The sequence below is a fragment of the Megalops cyprinoides genome, chromosome 23 (genome assembly GCF_013368585.1).
Source record: "Megalops cyprinoides isolate fMegCyp1 chromosome 23, fMegCyp1.pri, whole genome shotgun sequence".
NCBI lineage: Eukaryota > Metazoa > Chordata > Actinopteri > Elopiformes > Megalopidae > Megalops > Megalops cyprinoides.
The window spans coordinates 6,745,237-6,760,313 of record NC_050605.1 but is presented as its reverse complement, the minus strand read 5'-3'; the positions used below and the strand labels follow the sequence as shown (position 1 = coordinate 6,760,313).

At 48.1% G+C, this 15,077-nt stretch overlaps 1 protein-coding gene across 2 annotated transcripts in view; it reads right to left on the bottom strand.

Annotated features, from left to right (window-relative positions):
• Positions 1 to 15,077, bottom strand: part of sox5 (SRY-box transcription factor 5) — a 173,828-nt gene that overhangs the window by 86,376 nt on the left and 72,375 nt on the right. Inside the window, exon 3 of one of the 2 annotated variants that reach the window (XM_036517684.1) lies at positions 9,724 to 9,780. In XM_036517684.1, the coding sequence (XP_036373577.1) occupies positions 9,724 to 9,749 (26 nt within the window). In that variant the 5' untranslated portion in view covers positions 9,750 to 9,780. Of the gene's footprint in view, positions 1 to 9,719; positions 9,781 to 15,077 lie in introns of those variants that run through there. The other variant, XM_036517685.1, reaches the window with a different exon arrangement.

Genomic DNA, 15,077 nt, shown 5'->3' with positions numbered 1-15,077 from the left:
CAACATAAGCTCACCCACATTACAATGTAATACTCGGTTGCACTCCTCCAGGGAGACTGATGGCTTACCTTTTTCTTCTGTTACATATTATCCATTCATAGAGTTGGGCAGGCCATAAAGCCAGTCAGTTTAAGTGCCTTGCTGGAGGGTGCAGCAGCTGTATCTCCATCTGGGAATCAAACCTGCAACCTTTGGTTAACAAGCTCAGCTCTTGAAAGGCTGTACTGCTGCTTGCTTACTGATGATACAGCAAAGTGTTGTATATGCAGACCTGTCTTCATAAATGTGTTAAATGTAATTTCATAAAAAAAGATTTTTATTCTGTTTGTTATTCTATATTGTCTTAGCAAAACTTTAAATGGTCCCTTTTTTAACTGCAACATATTTTTAAGATTAATTAATGAAATTGTACAGATGTCACACGTATCAACGTCCTACCTGTGAAAATAGAATTAAATATAAGACCTTGCAAAAAAAAAAAAAAAAAGGGTATGGTCAAAATATAGCACATGGGTGACCATATTTGTTTTGACTACTTGACTACTACTATATACCTTGCAGCATTTCTTTAAAAACACCATAAACTTCAGTTTCCTTAAATTTAATCTGTGGTTTGTGCAGCTACTGATCTGTAATAATGTTGGCATGATTTTGCCAGACAGTCAGACAGAACCAATACTAAAGAGTCACATCACACGCTGATGCTACAGAGTCACAGTCAGACACCAATGCTACAGAGAGGGAGTCCCAGTTGCACAGCACCAGTGCTGTGAATGAACAGGGGATAGCTGACAAACCGCCGAGCTGACAGAGGCCTGATGTTCGCCACCTGTGTACTGAGAGGGGGGAACTCGCTGAATGAGGGGGTGCTTCTGGGGCTTGCAAACCTGGAGACTCCACCTGGAGCGCAAAGCCCTCAGAGTCCTCTGGAAATAAAACACTGCGGAGAGGGAGAAGGGGTGGGTGTGTGTGTGTGGGGGGGGGCTTGTGGTCTTTTACTTTTACTTCTACTTCTGCAACAATTACCTTTGACGAGGGCTGGGGAGAGAGGGGGAGAGAGAAAGAGAGGGATGGAGAGAGAGCCTCGCCAGCGAACGGCGCGGCCACATGAATGAGAGATGAGAGCGAGAGATGAGAGATGAGAGCGGGAGTCGGAGACGGAAAGGGCTGATATCCATGATCTATTAGAGCTGCTCCGGCTTCCCACCAGGCTCGGCGGGGGCCCCAATCACGACACCCCGCACCCGCGCCGCAGATAAAACACCCCAATTCCCCGCTAAAATGGTCCCCCGCTTCCAGGCGCCAATATCCCCGGCGGCCGCCCCGCTCTTTCCAACACGCCTGGGCGGACTCCTATCTGAAGCATCTACTTAAAGTTTACGTGTTGGTTTTTTTTTTTTTCTCCTTAAACGGTTTACGGCAAAAAGCCCCCAGGACGCTCGCCTCCATCTCCGGGCGAATGGGTTTTTGGCGGCTTCCGCGCAACGGCATCTAAGAGCACATGTTTATGCACAAGGTCCCTGTGCTGACAGCGGCGCTCAGATTATGGAGCTGAAAGGAATAGCATTATTTCTGAAGAGACCCGGTGGAAGGACGACAGTTTTTCAGCCTTTCTTTCTGCCGGTTTAGTGCCCGCGCTCAACCTGGGGACAGGTCTGTCTTTAACCAGCGCTTTGATGGTGTCGAATGATCTCGCCACTGTGATTGTGACATACATTGCCGGTGCCCTCTTTCAACAAAAAAAACAACAAAATGAAAAAAAAAAACCACAGGGCTTTTTTTCTTTACTCTTCCTCCTTTAAAAATGATTGTTTCCTCATATTTGCCAATGTGTTACATCAAACTGACAGCGTTTTTGTCAGGAGCCATAGAACTACTGACTCGTGTTTAATGAATAACTCAAGGCTATCAAGCATTGAGCAGAGGACTTGCTGTGCTTCAAAAAAAAAAAATTGTGCCGTTTTGTCTACCAGTACTGTGTGCTTCCCTATATATGACAACTGTGCAAACAGAAAATGTTTCACTGACCTTTCAGGAGTGAACCTCAGACCTATGACCAGTGCTTACAGGATAAAAAAGGCCTTTGTTTTTCTAGGCTGATTCTATTCTAAACTGGATTCAAGGGTGCTTGAGTGATGTGATAATGAAGGTACAGGATGCCACAGCAGATGGCTGGTGGTGTGATTGGTGACATGCCTGTTCCTTGCCATGAAGTACACCTACAGAGTGACAGATACCTTCTGAAGGAGAGGGAGCTGATGCAGTGCCATTGTCTGCTCTGCAGCAGCAAATCGCAGACTATCTACGGTTATCGTTGCCAATCAGGTGCTGCCTGTATGAGTATCCTTTGCCCTACTGCAGCCAATCAGGTGCTGTTTATAGCATTACCCTTTGCCCTGTTGCAGCCAATCAGGGTGTTTATAGCATTACCCTCTGCCCTGCTGCAGCCAATCAGATGCTGTCTATATGAGAATCCTTTGCCCTACTGCAGCCAATCAGGTGCTGTTTATAGTTTTAGCTATTGCCCGATGCAGTGAATTGGGGAAAAAGCTGTGAAATAAACTCTTGACCCTGCGGCCAATCTTGTCCATCTTGTCTCTGCCTCCCCTGCGAGTGAAAGACTGAGGGTTCAGCACCATAAAAGGGGGGCGAGAGGAGCGGGCAGGGAGAGAGGGACACCCCTTGGCTCCCCTGCCAGGTTCACCACAGTCACCAGAAGCAGCCAGTGACGAAGAGACAAAGAGCTGCTCCCAGCCAGGGGCGCTGGAGAAGAAGAAAGGGGCACCGGCCAGCTGGACTCCTGCCACGGTCTGAGCCAAGCACCATCAATAAACCAGTTATACTCCAACACCCCCATTCAGCTCAACAAGGCTCATGCTCCATACATAATCATCTTCAAAACTGGGACTTGTGTACCGTACTAACGCGCCTGTATGTATTTGTATATACATAAAGCCAAAGCACGTGTTATCTGTCACCTCCAATTTGCCTGCAGACCACAGGTCTGAACTAAGACCCTTCATTGGCTGGCAAGATTTGGGCATGACCTCTGATCTCCTATTGGCCCACAGAGCCCAGGTTGCTGGGGCAGCCCATAAGGACCTGCCTGTTTCCACTACAGCTACAGAGCAGTGTTCTTAGAGGTTAAGAAGGGGAATTCTTGGGTTTTGACTTTATCAGCGTTTCACTAATGGAATTATGTTAGTGTGTGGAAGCCGCTTGATATGTTTGACCCAGTGCTGTTTTGTGTGGGGGTGTATTCGTGGGGGAGGTTAGGACTGTCGCTTATTTTTCCTTCATGTTTATGTCTGTTCTTTTTGACAGCTATTCAATAAACTACTTTAAAAATTCAAAATAAACTCCCCCTCACCTCCCTCTCCCCCTCTCTTTCTTTCCCTCTCTTCCCCCCCCTCGCTCTCTCCTTCTCTCTCTCTCTCTCTCCTCTCTCTCTCTCTCTCTCTCTCTCTCTCTCTCTCTCTGTGCCAGCGAGCGCACACTGGCACGCAGATGGTTAAGCCCACCCAGCGATGTGCGGGAGGAGCGGGGGGAGGGGGAGGGGATGCAGATGGCAGAGGGGGCATTGTCCCTCGGACTGCGCGCGGGAACAATGCCACCACCGTGCCGCACGCTTCCCCGCCGCACTACACACAGCCCTGGCATCTCCCTGGCATCTCCTCCCACTGGCGGCCCGGGAAACTGGGCAGGATGTCGTCTGACCCCGCCCCTTTTCTCCCTCCTGTTCCCGCACTCCATTAAGGGCACTTCATTCCCCCTGTTTTTATTCCAGCTTATTTATTTCATTCATTTATTCCTTCTGTGATGTAGAGGGTTTTCTGCTCTTCACCCCCAGATCACCCCACACTCCTCCTAGAGGCTGAGGGCCTCCCAGGGCAGATGTACAGAATATACAGGGATCATACCCAGCACTAATTACACGTGTGTGTGGGTGTGAGTGTGTGTGTATATGTATATACACACACATATATATGTATACACACAGAAACACAGACACACACACACATTATATATATCATACATACACATACATACAGTTCTTCCAGTTGCAATAATAACATAGTTGTGCATTACCATCATCATCCTCATTGCCTTTATTATTGTGATCTGTTGATAATGCAGATCTACGTCTGAGTTCTGCGTCTTCTTGTGAACACAATGCCACGCTTGGCACAGCGCAATCTATACTGTCCCATTGTTGTTGATGCCCTCCCCCACCCTGTCAGTTCAGATCAGATTTGGCCCCAGGGTCTGGGGGGGGGTCTCTGTTTGCAGCCAAATCAGACACATACTCAGTCTCCGTCTCCAGATCCATTCTGCCTCTAACAGGAGACAACTCATCCAGCCCTCTACAGCACATTCTGTACAGTCCTGAACAGCACAGCCTAATAAGTCCTGTACAGCCAAGTCTAATGGATATTCCTGAACAGCACAGCCTAACAGAGCCCTGTGCAGCACAATATGAGTCTTGCACAGCTGAGTTTAACAGTGACCATCCGTTGCTGTACACCACAGTCCAAAAGAGGATCATGTTACTCTTTATGGCACAGTTTAACAGGGAGCCATCCAGTTCTATATGACATAATCGTATAGGTAATAAATAAGATCTTATGGATCTTATAGGTAATCTGTTAATCATGTATATCCCAGACTACCTGCAAGGCATACAGACTGGATACCCTTTCAGCACTGTGAACATGGAGCTAGGCTGGCTTTCTGCGTTCAGGCCCTGGGTGGATTTCCATTGTCGTGTTTTCGCGGAGCCGAGTGAGACCTGTGCCAGCTCAGCCCACTGTCTTCACTGGTGCTGGCCTACTTCTGAGTGAGCTGTGGGCGGAGCTGGCGAGATGAGTGACTGCATCGCTTCCGTCGGCGCTAAAAATTGCAGAAACGAACAAAGAAGAAGACCGACACCACTGATCACTGGCTCTCTTTCGCTTTCAGGCAAGCTCGGGGGTGAGAATGATTAGAGCCCTGCCGTTGTTGCCACTTAGTTTGACTCTTTGTCTCTTCTGAGGGATTCAGTGGGCCTGCAACACCAACCTGCACAACGCAGGAATTTACAAATGTATCAACGTCCTGCGCCACACCTGCACTTGAAGCTAATGAAACCGAAAATCAATTGTGCTGCACCGGCTCGACAAGCTTTAACTCCAGCTTAAGCCAAGCTGGTTCCAGCTCTACAATGGAAGAGGGCTACGATGAGCCAGATGTATTGGAAAAGTGTTTTAATGAGCCAGCCTGGTTCCAGCTCTACAGTAGAAAAGGGGTGTCATGAGCCAGCTCGCACAACAGATGCTCAAGTCGTGACATCAGAAGTTGAGTGCTAAAAAACAGACACTATAATAAGTGTTGCGATGTTTTCTCGTTATTATTTGAAGGACTGAACAGACAGGTGAGGCCGCTCTCGACAGTCTGGCAACCTGAGCCTGAGCAGCTGCAGGTGAGTTTCCGCTAAAATCAATCAGCAACATTTCCTGGAGGACACCCGACGCGGCCTTTAGCGCCCGGTCGCTCTCTCTCAGGGCGGCGACCACACGTCTGAAGTGCGCCCCGCTTTCGGCAGCCACGGGACGGGCGTCGCCCCAAACTCCCGGCCACGACCTCCAACAGCCACGAGGGGAAGCGCTTGAATGAAGCCGCATCCAAACCCAGCTATTATACAAATGTGAGCAATGCACGCAATTGTATAATAACAGGGTTTGGATCCAAGTAGGAAATCTGGCAGCGATTCCCCAGACAAGAGGAACCACCTTGGGGTTCAACCACAAGCCAGCGATAAACTGGTCGGGGCTAAAGACTTAAAGCCGGATTATAATATCGGAGCCAGCTTGGAGCACCAGAGAGTCGGAGCACAATGTCATTGTGCCAGTAATGCTGGACCCGCGTGTTATATATGTGACTGAATGAATCGGTAGATAGCAGGGCTGGATTAATGAGTGATGCTCTTCCTCTTTTCTCTGAATCCCGCTTTGAGTTTGAAGTGGAAAAAAAGAACAGGCGCAAACATGAAGCAGATGTTTGCATTGGGAAAAGGCAGTCGCTGTTGAAAGTGAAATTGTGCAGCCTTTTTCGAAAATGTTTCGTATCAAGATGCTGATTTTCTGGCGCCGGTGAAAGTTAGCGAGAGAAGAAAGGCGTAAGTATCTGGCACGGGGCTTATCTTTGAAGTGATTTGGACAGAGATGACATGTGGAATTGGAGTGTCCCATCAGCCCCTTACTTTGACTAAACATTAAACGCAACAGGAAATCCTCCACAAAGATAAGTACACGTGCTGGTACCGGTACCAGAGAGATGTCTTTCTTCTGTCCAAGATGCTCTAAGTTCTTCACACAGGAGTAAAGCCTAAGTTTGGATATTGCTCGGTAGAAGCCTGTTTGAAGTTATTTTTTCAGGGGATTTTCAAATGAGCAACTTAACCGCTTTCAAAATGGAAAACAGCAGGAAGACAGAAGACAGAAAAAAGAAACAGGTGCAGAAAAACTATATTTGAATGTGTCTGTGTGTGTGTGTGTTTATTTTGTGAGCATGTGGATGTGTATGCACATATATAAATGTGTCATTCTGTGCATGTGTGAATGTGTGTGTATAAATATATGGAAATGCGTGTGTTTGTGTGTGAATATATATATATCTCTCTCTCCATGTGCATGTGTGTATGCATGTGGACATGTGTGTGTGTTTGAGTGTATGCACAAGTGTGCAAGTGTGCGTGTGTGTATGTGTGTATCTATATGTGTGTGTGTGTGTGTGTGTGTGTGTGTGTGTGTGTGTGTGTGTGTGTGTATAAGTGTGTGTGTAAGTGTGTGTGTGTGTAAGTGTGTGTGTGTAAGTGTGTGTGTATGGGTGTGCGAGATACGCAGTGAGAAGGATGTTTCCAGTTGTATCTGCACTGTGTGGATCTCTCCAGAGTGCTGAGAGAACACCAGATGGAGAGGGCCCTTGTTCTGCTTCAATCCAACCTCACAGAGTTCTTACAGCAACATGGAGTCATGTGTAATGTTGGAGGTACCATGTTTCTGACAAAGGAAACAAAAGAACCCCCGTCCTCTGCCAAAGCTAATTCGGAGTCCACTTCTGTCCTCTACTGTAAGACACTCAGTTATGTACAGTTATGATCGGTGCTGTAGGAGAGCCATAGTGAGATTCAGTCCTGCACTATTGAGGAGACACAGTTCACTTTTGTCCTCCATTGAGTCACAGCCCCTGTCCCCTGTTGTAAGAGACTCTGAATGTACTGTATATTAAAGTTGTTCTAAGAAACAGATTGCGGAGCCCTGTGGAGAACTGGCTGTATTATTATTGAGTGGTTTTCAAAGGATGGGCATTTGGAGGTGAACCTTTCTGCTCTGTGCCACAAGGTCAAAGGTCACGGCTCCGACAACCCCTGCGCTTTTCTTCTTTTGTCCACCGATCCTGAGAGGGATCCTGAGAGCGCTCATGGCCCAGCTGAGCTAGAGAGGGATGTACAGAGGGACAGAGGGAGACCGAGAGACCGGACGAAGAGGAAAGGGGAGAACGGAGAAACAGGAGGACGGGGGTGAGGGGGAACGGGTGACGGGGGGGCGAGGGGGTGGTGGGGGTGGAGGGGGGGGGGGGCAGTTAAAAAGAATTCAGCATTGTTACGGAGGGGAACCACGTTCTGTTGATCTGAACTGATCCAAGGAAACAAAAATGCATTGTTCTCCGCAGATGGAAGCGAGTGTCGCCAAGGTAACCAGATTAATCTCCCCTTTCTCTGCCTCCTCTCGTGTGGAGCGGGAATCGGTGGGCTCCTTTCACAGAAAAGCCAGCCTCAAAGCCGGGCTCTAACCAGCCTCCTAATTAGCTGCAATTACAATGAAGACAACATGATGAGATAATAGAAATTTGCAAAATAATGACATACCACGGCAAAATATTCCTCCTCCTAAGCAGCGTGTTTTCTCCGGGCCCAATGCGCCGGGCCCTTCTAAAGCAGAGCTGGAGGAATGGTGCTGCATTGTCTGTCACAGACCACCATTGTCTCCCTCCTGTTTCCCTCAATCAGCTGCCCATTGTCTGCGATCTTAAATAAAAATGACTCAAATACACAGGACACATAATGATCCCGCTCACGCTAATGCATACAGAGCGGCTCTGAACGGAGCTCACATCAAACACTGACCCCCCCCCCCCCCCCCCCCCCCCCCCCCCCCCCCAAACCCCCCCCCCCCACCCGGCCAACTAACACACACACACACACACAGCCCTGATGGACTGGCAGGGCCTAATACAGAGCAAAGGTAATTTACAACACAATTAAGAGAGGGGGGGGTCTCCAATCACACATTCAGCCATGGGCCTCCTGTGCACACAGGAGCAGCGCGAGAGGCAGAGGGGCTGAAACGTGACACACAGAGTTTGTTTTCATCTGATGAGACCAAATTAAACAGCCTGCAGAGTGTTAGGCAACATGCTTTTTATCACATCAAACAAGACCAGGGGTGGGGGAACGAGGGAGCGAGAGAGAGTTAAAGGGGTGGAGAGGGATGGAGGGAAGGAGGTTGGGAGGGAGGATGGTGGAGAGGAAAGGCAAGAGAAAGAGATGGGGGAAAAAAGTTGTCGTTCACGGAGAGGTGGAGAGATGGGATGGTTTAAATTTTCTCCCAATGCCACACTGTGAGCGCAAAATCTAAAATCCACCCCCTTATCTGCAAAATAGGCATTCACCCTGTCTGGAATACACACCCAACCTGCCAAGTAGCTATTAACCTTGCCTGAAACATGCCACCATTTGGCAAATACTAACGACCCCATCTAAGACAGCACCACCCTGAGTCCTGGAGGTCTTACTGCACGAGTGACAACACTACGAGAATGCTCTCGCAAGAAGCGAGAGGCAGTGAAAACAGCAGACAAGTGACATCTTCTTTAATCTCCCTGCAAATGACCCGCAACCAAAAGATCAGAATCCTTTCATCAAACGTAGCTCTGGTATCAGATCCGTTTGATGTCTCCTCTCCCAGCCTTAACGTTCATTAAGAAAAACACTCTCATTAAACGGGAGTTAAATGGTTGCTCCAACAATGTCCTCTTGAAACGATCGTCTTATCACCCGTTTCTCCCTAGTGAAGCAGCGGCATTTTTTCTGCTGTTTTTCTGTAATGAGTAGTACAGTGCTGGATCACTCAGAACGCATTGCACTCTCCGAACAGAGCGCATGTGTGTTATCGCGGGCAGTGAGGACTCTGTAAATTTCCTTCCATACTAATTTAATTCGACTTCATCTCTGACTTGCTCTTGATCATGATCCGAACTCTCCACTCTCTCTATGGGCCAGGTGAGGTTTCTGCAGGTGAGAGACATTAATAATTTGGTAACGCTGGAATTAATTTCCATTGAAGGACTGAATAATTACTCTCTTATTTGATGGAGTGCGCTGTGCGCCTGCATCGCCTCAATAAGCTGCTCAATTTAAGAGGCCAGCAGTGTTATTTGTGTGCCAGTAGGCTCCTGTATGTACTGTGCCAATGTGCCCATTACAGCTCCGTATGCTCCAGTACATATGCATGGAGTGAAAGGACCTAGAGGAGCTTAAATTTCACCTTAACATCGAGGGGAATGCTGCTGTTGCCATTCTTGTAAATGTTGCATTACAGTGTAGTTAGTTAATTACATTCTATCGATATTTAGGGGAAACCCACGCCACCGCACACCTATGCCCATGAGTTCATGTGTACCTACTGGTCTTCAGGTTCTCCAGTCTTCATTCCTCTACAGCTTTCCTGCTGCTGTATTGCACTGCAAAGGAAAGAGAAGAATCCAGGTTAACCCATGTTTCTTTATGAGTGCTGTCTCATTAGAAATGGGGGGTGGCTATTAGGTGTTACTTTGTGAGTATGGCATGATAACACTGCAGAGCGAATCAGAGATATGGTGAACCCCGGCAGTGATGGATAAGGAAAACCTTGGCGGTAAAGGAAGCTGTAACGGTGGGAAGGGGGGTGGTGGACGGGGTGAGCGAGGCCGCTGCGGTCACGTCCGCGCCTCCATCACCGTCGCCTCCGATCTTTATCTCCATCTCGCAGTGGAGAAATTGCTCGGGTCTCTGTCTGCGCCTCGCCACGGAGAAATGACCCACGTGTGATTAGCGGATATTGACTGACGACCTCGTTAACAAGCGGCGTCATTTGATACCGTTTGCTTTGTTTTGCGTGGGAATATAAAGGAAGTTGGCGCTCATTAACATAATTAAGGCTGTTGATTTTTTCGCTCGCGCGTGGAAAAGGATGGTTTTAATTAGCGCGCGGATGTATAGCGGATCCCTAGTCTGAGCCCCACTGATTGGGTGATACATCAGTGGAAGCATCTCATGATGTGTGCGTTTGGTGCCTATCATTGGGTGTGTGTATATGTGCTTGTGTGTGTTTCTATCCACGCGTGTGCCTGTTCTCAGAAGCAGATTCAGTGCGAGCCAGAGAGTTAGCAGGTCATTGAGTCGGGGAGGGGGGGGGGTGTAAGAAAAGTAGTGTAGGATAACAAAGGCCATTGTGTCTTGGGCTGGAATGCTGGGAAGGTGTGGTTTAAATCAACAACCCCGACCCCTTCCCATTGTACGGCCCCCGCGGACTGTAGCTGCCACGGTAACCCCCCACCGGAATTAGCATGCTCCGCCCACACTCTGCACTTCAAGGAAAAAAACAATTAAAGTGAACCTGGGGCTAAGGCTCTCCCCCCTTTGGCCCTCCGGGGAGGGGACGCGGAGTGTAATATGGAACAGACTGCGCCATGACTCTGCCTTAATTAGAAGAGACACAAACAGTGGGGCGGTGAATTAGCACTGTAACCGCGCGTTGCCCCGATTCATTCAGACCTCATACCGGATTAATAACTCCAGAGATGGTACAAAAGAAGACTGTATCACTCTGCCCCCGGGTCGAAACATGGGTCGTTGAAAAACCTCTGCATTTCGCCTAGAGAGTCACAGAGCATCCCCGATCACATTGCTACATGCAGGTCCTGTGCTGTCTAGACTGCATATCACACCAACATTTTTCTGTGGACCGCACTGCCAACAAGCATACTCACCCCAGTCACTAAGCACACACACTCACCTTAACCCAGTTACCAAACACACACCCTAATCCCAGCACAGTCACTTAGCCCATAGACTCATCCCAGCACAGTCACTAAGCACAAACTCTTACCCTAGCGGTCACTAAGCACACACTCTCATCCCAGCACGGTCGCTAAGCACACACCCTAATCCCTGCGCACACACTCATCCTACTGCAAACACCAAGCACATATACCTTAGCACCTTAGTTAGTCATTAAGATCAAACTCACAGCCCCTCAAACTCAGTTAACGCATGTACACACCCAAGTAAAATCACTAAACAAACACACTCACCCCTCAGAGACAGTAAACACATACTCAACCCAGCAAAGTCACCAAACTTCTCTCACAGTCTTGTAAGGAACATACTCATCCATGTACTGTTACTTAACACACACACTTTGCCCAGCACAAGCATTAAATAGACATACTGACACCAGCACAGACAGTAAAGACACATACTCACCAACTAAAACGTCAACTAAAAAGTCAATGCCCAAGTAAAATCACCGAATACACACACACACTCCCCAGTTCAATCACTAAACAAACACTGTCATCCAAATAAACTCAGTCAATACCTAGGTATAGTTACTAAACACACACTTATCCCTGTAAAGTCTTTACACACAAATATGCACCCCAGTACAGCCGGGAGACACAGACAATTATCCTATGTAGTCACTGTACACATATACTCAGCCCATTACAGTCATGCTACACACACACTCACCCCAGCGAGATCACAGTACACAATGGACTGATCCCAGCGCAGTCGCTGAACCCACACTTTGGGATGAAACAGAGCGAGGCACTCCCTAATGGGACGTAAGGCAATACACCCTACTCAGGGACTGTGGGGTCTGGGGAGGGGTGAGATAGATAGCTAGTCCAGGACCAAGTGTGTTAAATTAGTGTCAGTTATGTGTCCCCTGTAACTGATTAGATTTCAGGTTGTAGATGTCATTAACGTAGAGGGCTGTAGATGCGCTCCCATTTCAAACAGCCTGTCTTCAGTAAAGCGTATAGAGAGAGATCCTCACAAATCTGAAAGGTTCAGGGGACATACAGGTTCAAACCTCGATAAAGTTCAAACATGATTCGGATAACCAGCCAGAATGACCCCCCAGCACGAACCTTCACTGGACCGCGTCCACATAGAGCGCACCTTTACTTAACTATGTCCATAACCACTGCATCTGCAGCCTGTACACTTTCACTGGACCGTGTCCACAACCAGTACACCTTCACCGAGCCAAATCATTTTCTGGACCTCACTGCTTTTCTCCTTTATAGACGCTTTGTTGCCAGTCAACAAAATGTAGGGGTTAGATTTAATTGATTTCCTCTTTCAAGCATGTTTTTCCTCTGTAGAAATCTTTTTCTTTGTTACAGCAGTAGAGTGGCTGGCTGCTCTTTGTTTTCCTTCTTTTTTGGCTTGGTGGAAAGTGCATTAGCTTCCAAACAGAGTAACGGGTTCGATCCTAAATCAATACCACTCACCTCTCCACAAGCCTCTCCACTTTGTGGCAAGAAAGGCTGGGGAAGTAATGTGCTTGTAAACAGTGCCATGGCAACCGCTGCCACCCTGACACAAGAGAAAAGCATCACAAAGACCTGCTTCTCCCCGCTCACAGAAGCATTCTGCATCTCACGCTCCGCTCTTCAAAAGGAGCCGAAGAACTTCAGCATCAACTCTGACACAAACTGACAAATTTCAATATCAACTCTCTCTCTCTGTGCTCCGTGGCGTACGTGGAAAAGCGGCCGCTGTTTTCTCTCGGAGAGGAAGGGGGCAACCTCCTCTGATGCAAAAGATGGCTCGCGATTCGATCACAAAAAAGCGCTAGTGAAGCCCCCCCCCCGCCCCCCGCCCCCCCCCGCCTCATTGCTTGGTGAGGGATTGAGGGCTCATGTTCTCATGACAAGTCGAGGGAGGGTGCGAGCTCTGCGTTTGTTCGCATTCGAAAAGAACGACGTGAACATGCTGCTTACATCATTGTTTGTTTTATTCCAAACACTCAAGTTCAGCTATCAAGTCCATCACATCGGGCAAATGTGTGCTCAATCATAGCTTCTGTTTACCTTCTGAATTCTGGGTGGACCTCATGTGGGTCATGCACTATACTAGGATATCAATGACATGCAAAGAGGATATGCTATGAACACTGACCGTGAAGTAGTTACACTGTCGCTGTGTTGTGCGCGCACAAAGCACTTGAAAGTGCGAATCTCACCAAGGCACTTCCTCTGAGTTTGAAGGCTACTCTATGTTTAATGCAGCTCCACACTGTATATTTGTGACCACAACCTGAGAGAAAGTGAGGAACTGTAGTGTAACCTCAAGGACAAACTGACAACTAATAATTACTAACTTAGAAAAAAAAAAAACAAACTGAGGAACTTCTGATGAACACTCGCGGTAGAGCAGCAGCTCTGCGACAAAGCAATGAGAAACTCATTGCTTCGATGTCGGCTCTAACACCATGAATGCGCTCTCAACCACCCAAAGAATCGCACGTGCATTTGTGCACAGACAACAGCCATGTCAGAGTGGGCCGAGGAAGGTGGAATGGATATGTTATGGGCTACAGTGCAGAATTCTAAAACTGCAAAAACAAGCCATAAAAATTCCAGAGACACGCATGAGCTCCTCCCAGCCCCCCAGTCCGCAGTCTCTCTCCCTCTTTGTTACAAAGGCTCCTATTCAGCCCTGAGTGACTTCTCTTACCAGGCCGGGGCACACTTAATGCACAATAGCCCTGTGGAAACAAAGGGCAGATTATTAGGTTAGAGGAAGAGGGGAAAAAAAGTACGGCAGTCCATTCTTGCTAGCCACACATCTGGTGACCATGTGTGGCAAGTGCTAATGAAGGCCTTCCTGAATAATCCGCAATTAGTTCCGAATGCCGCTGGATCCCTTGCCGGACTGGTAGGAAAGGGAGGGGGGGGGACAACACCACCAAGCGCGTCCCTTCATGTCCGAACAATTTGCAACGATCCCTGTGGAGCTGTAAAACACCTCTCCAGCAACCTCCACAGACTTGTAAAAACATCTCCTCTGACAATCCTTGCGGTGTGAGACAAAACAATGAGTCTCCTGCATTCTCTACAGAGCTGTGAGACACATCTCCAAAAATGGTGTCAGAGCTGGAAAGTCTCTCTCCAACAACCTCCGCAGCACTGTTAAGCACCTGTCCGAAAATATTTACACAGCTACAGAAAGGAGCTATCCAGAGTTGTAAGTCATAACTCACCACACTTCCCATAGTCGCTTTGGCCAGTAGTGGCCTTTAGAATCTCTGTGACAACAATGATGAAAGGTGGGAAACTGAGTCTTTCTGAGCTTGTGAACACATAAAGGAACACTGTTGACTGTGTAGGTAAGAACACTGAGGAGACTAGGAGGGAGGAATAATGACTGAAAACACTCAATTTACTGTCATTCAACTCTCAAGAACTGCAGAGAGTAAAAACGGGAGGAAGAAATCAATACGGGTCAACTTGAGCCTTCGATCTCCCCCTTTCCTCCAGCCTTGAAGAATATCCACCAAACCCGCAGCTGGCATGCAGTGCCTCCCTGGAACTCCCTCAGCCAGGAATAATTGGTTCTTGAACAGTGTGGTTCTGCTTCAGCTTCTCCCCTTCCTTTATGCTTGGCTCAGCCCCGGCCTGGCTTAGCCATACACTCAACAGGAAGAGAGAGATTTATGAGTCCTGTAGTGTTGGAGGCTGTGCCTTCCTGTCTGCTGTGGGTACTTCATTTAAAATAATGCTCTCTTCACCGGCTAAACGCCCTGCTGGAAACACCTCACCTACTGAGCCTGACACGTCCCACCAACAGCTCACAGACCCTACTCTAGTGGGGCGGCTCCACCTGCTGCTAGGAAGAGAAGAATTGTGGGATACATTCAAAGAGACAGGAAAGCTCTAGGATTGACACCAGAGCTGTTTAGGGCACGATGGAGAGGAGGATTGTG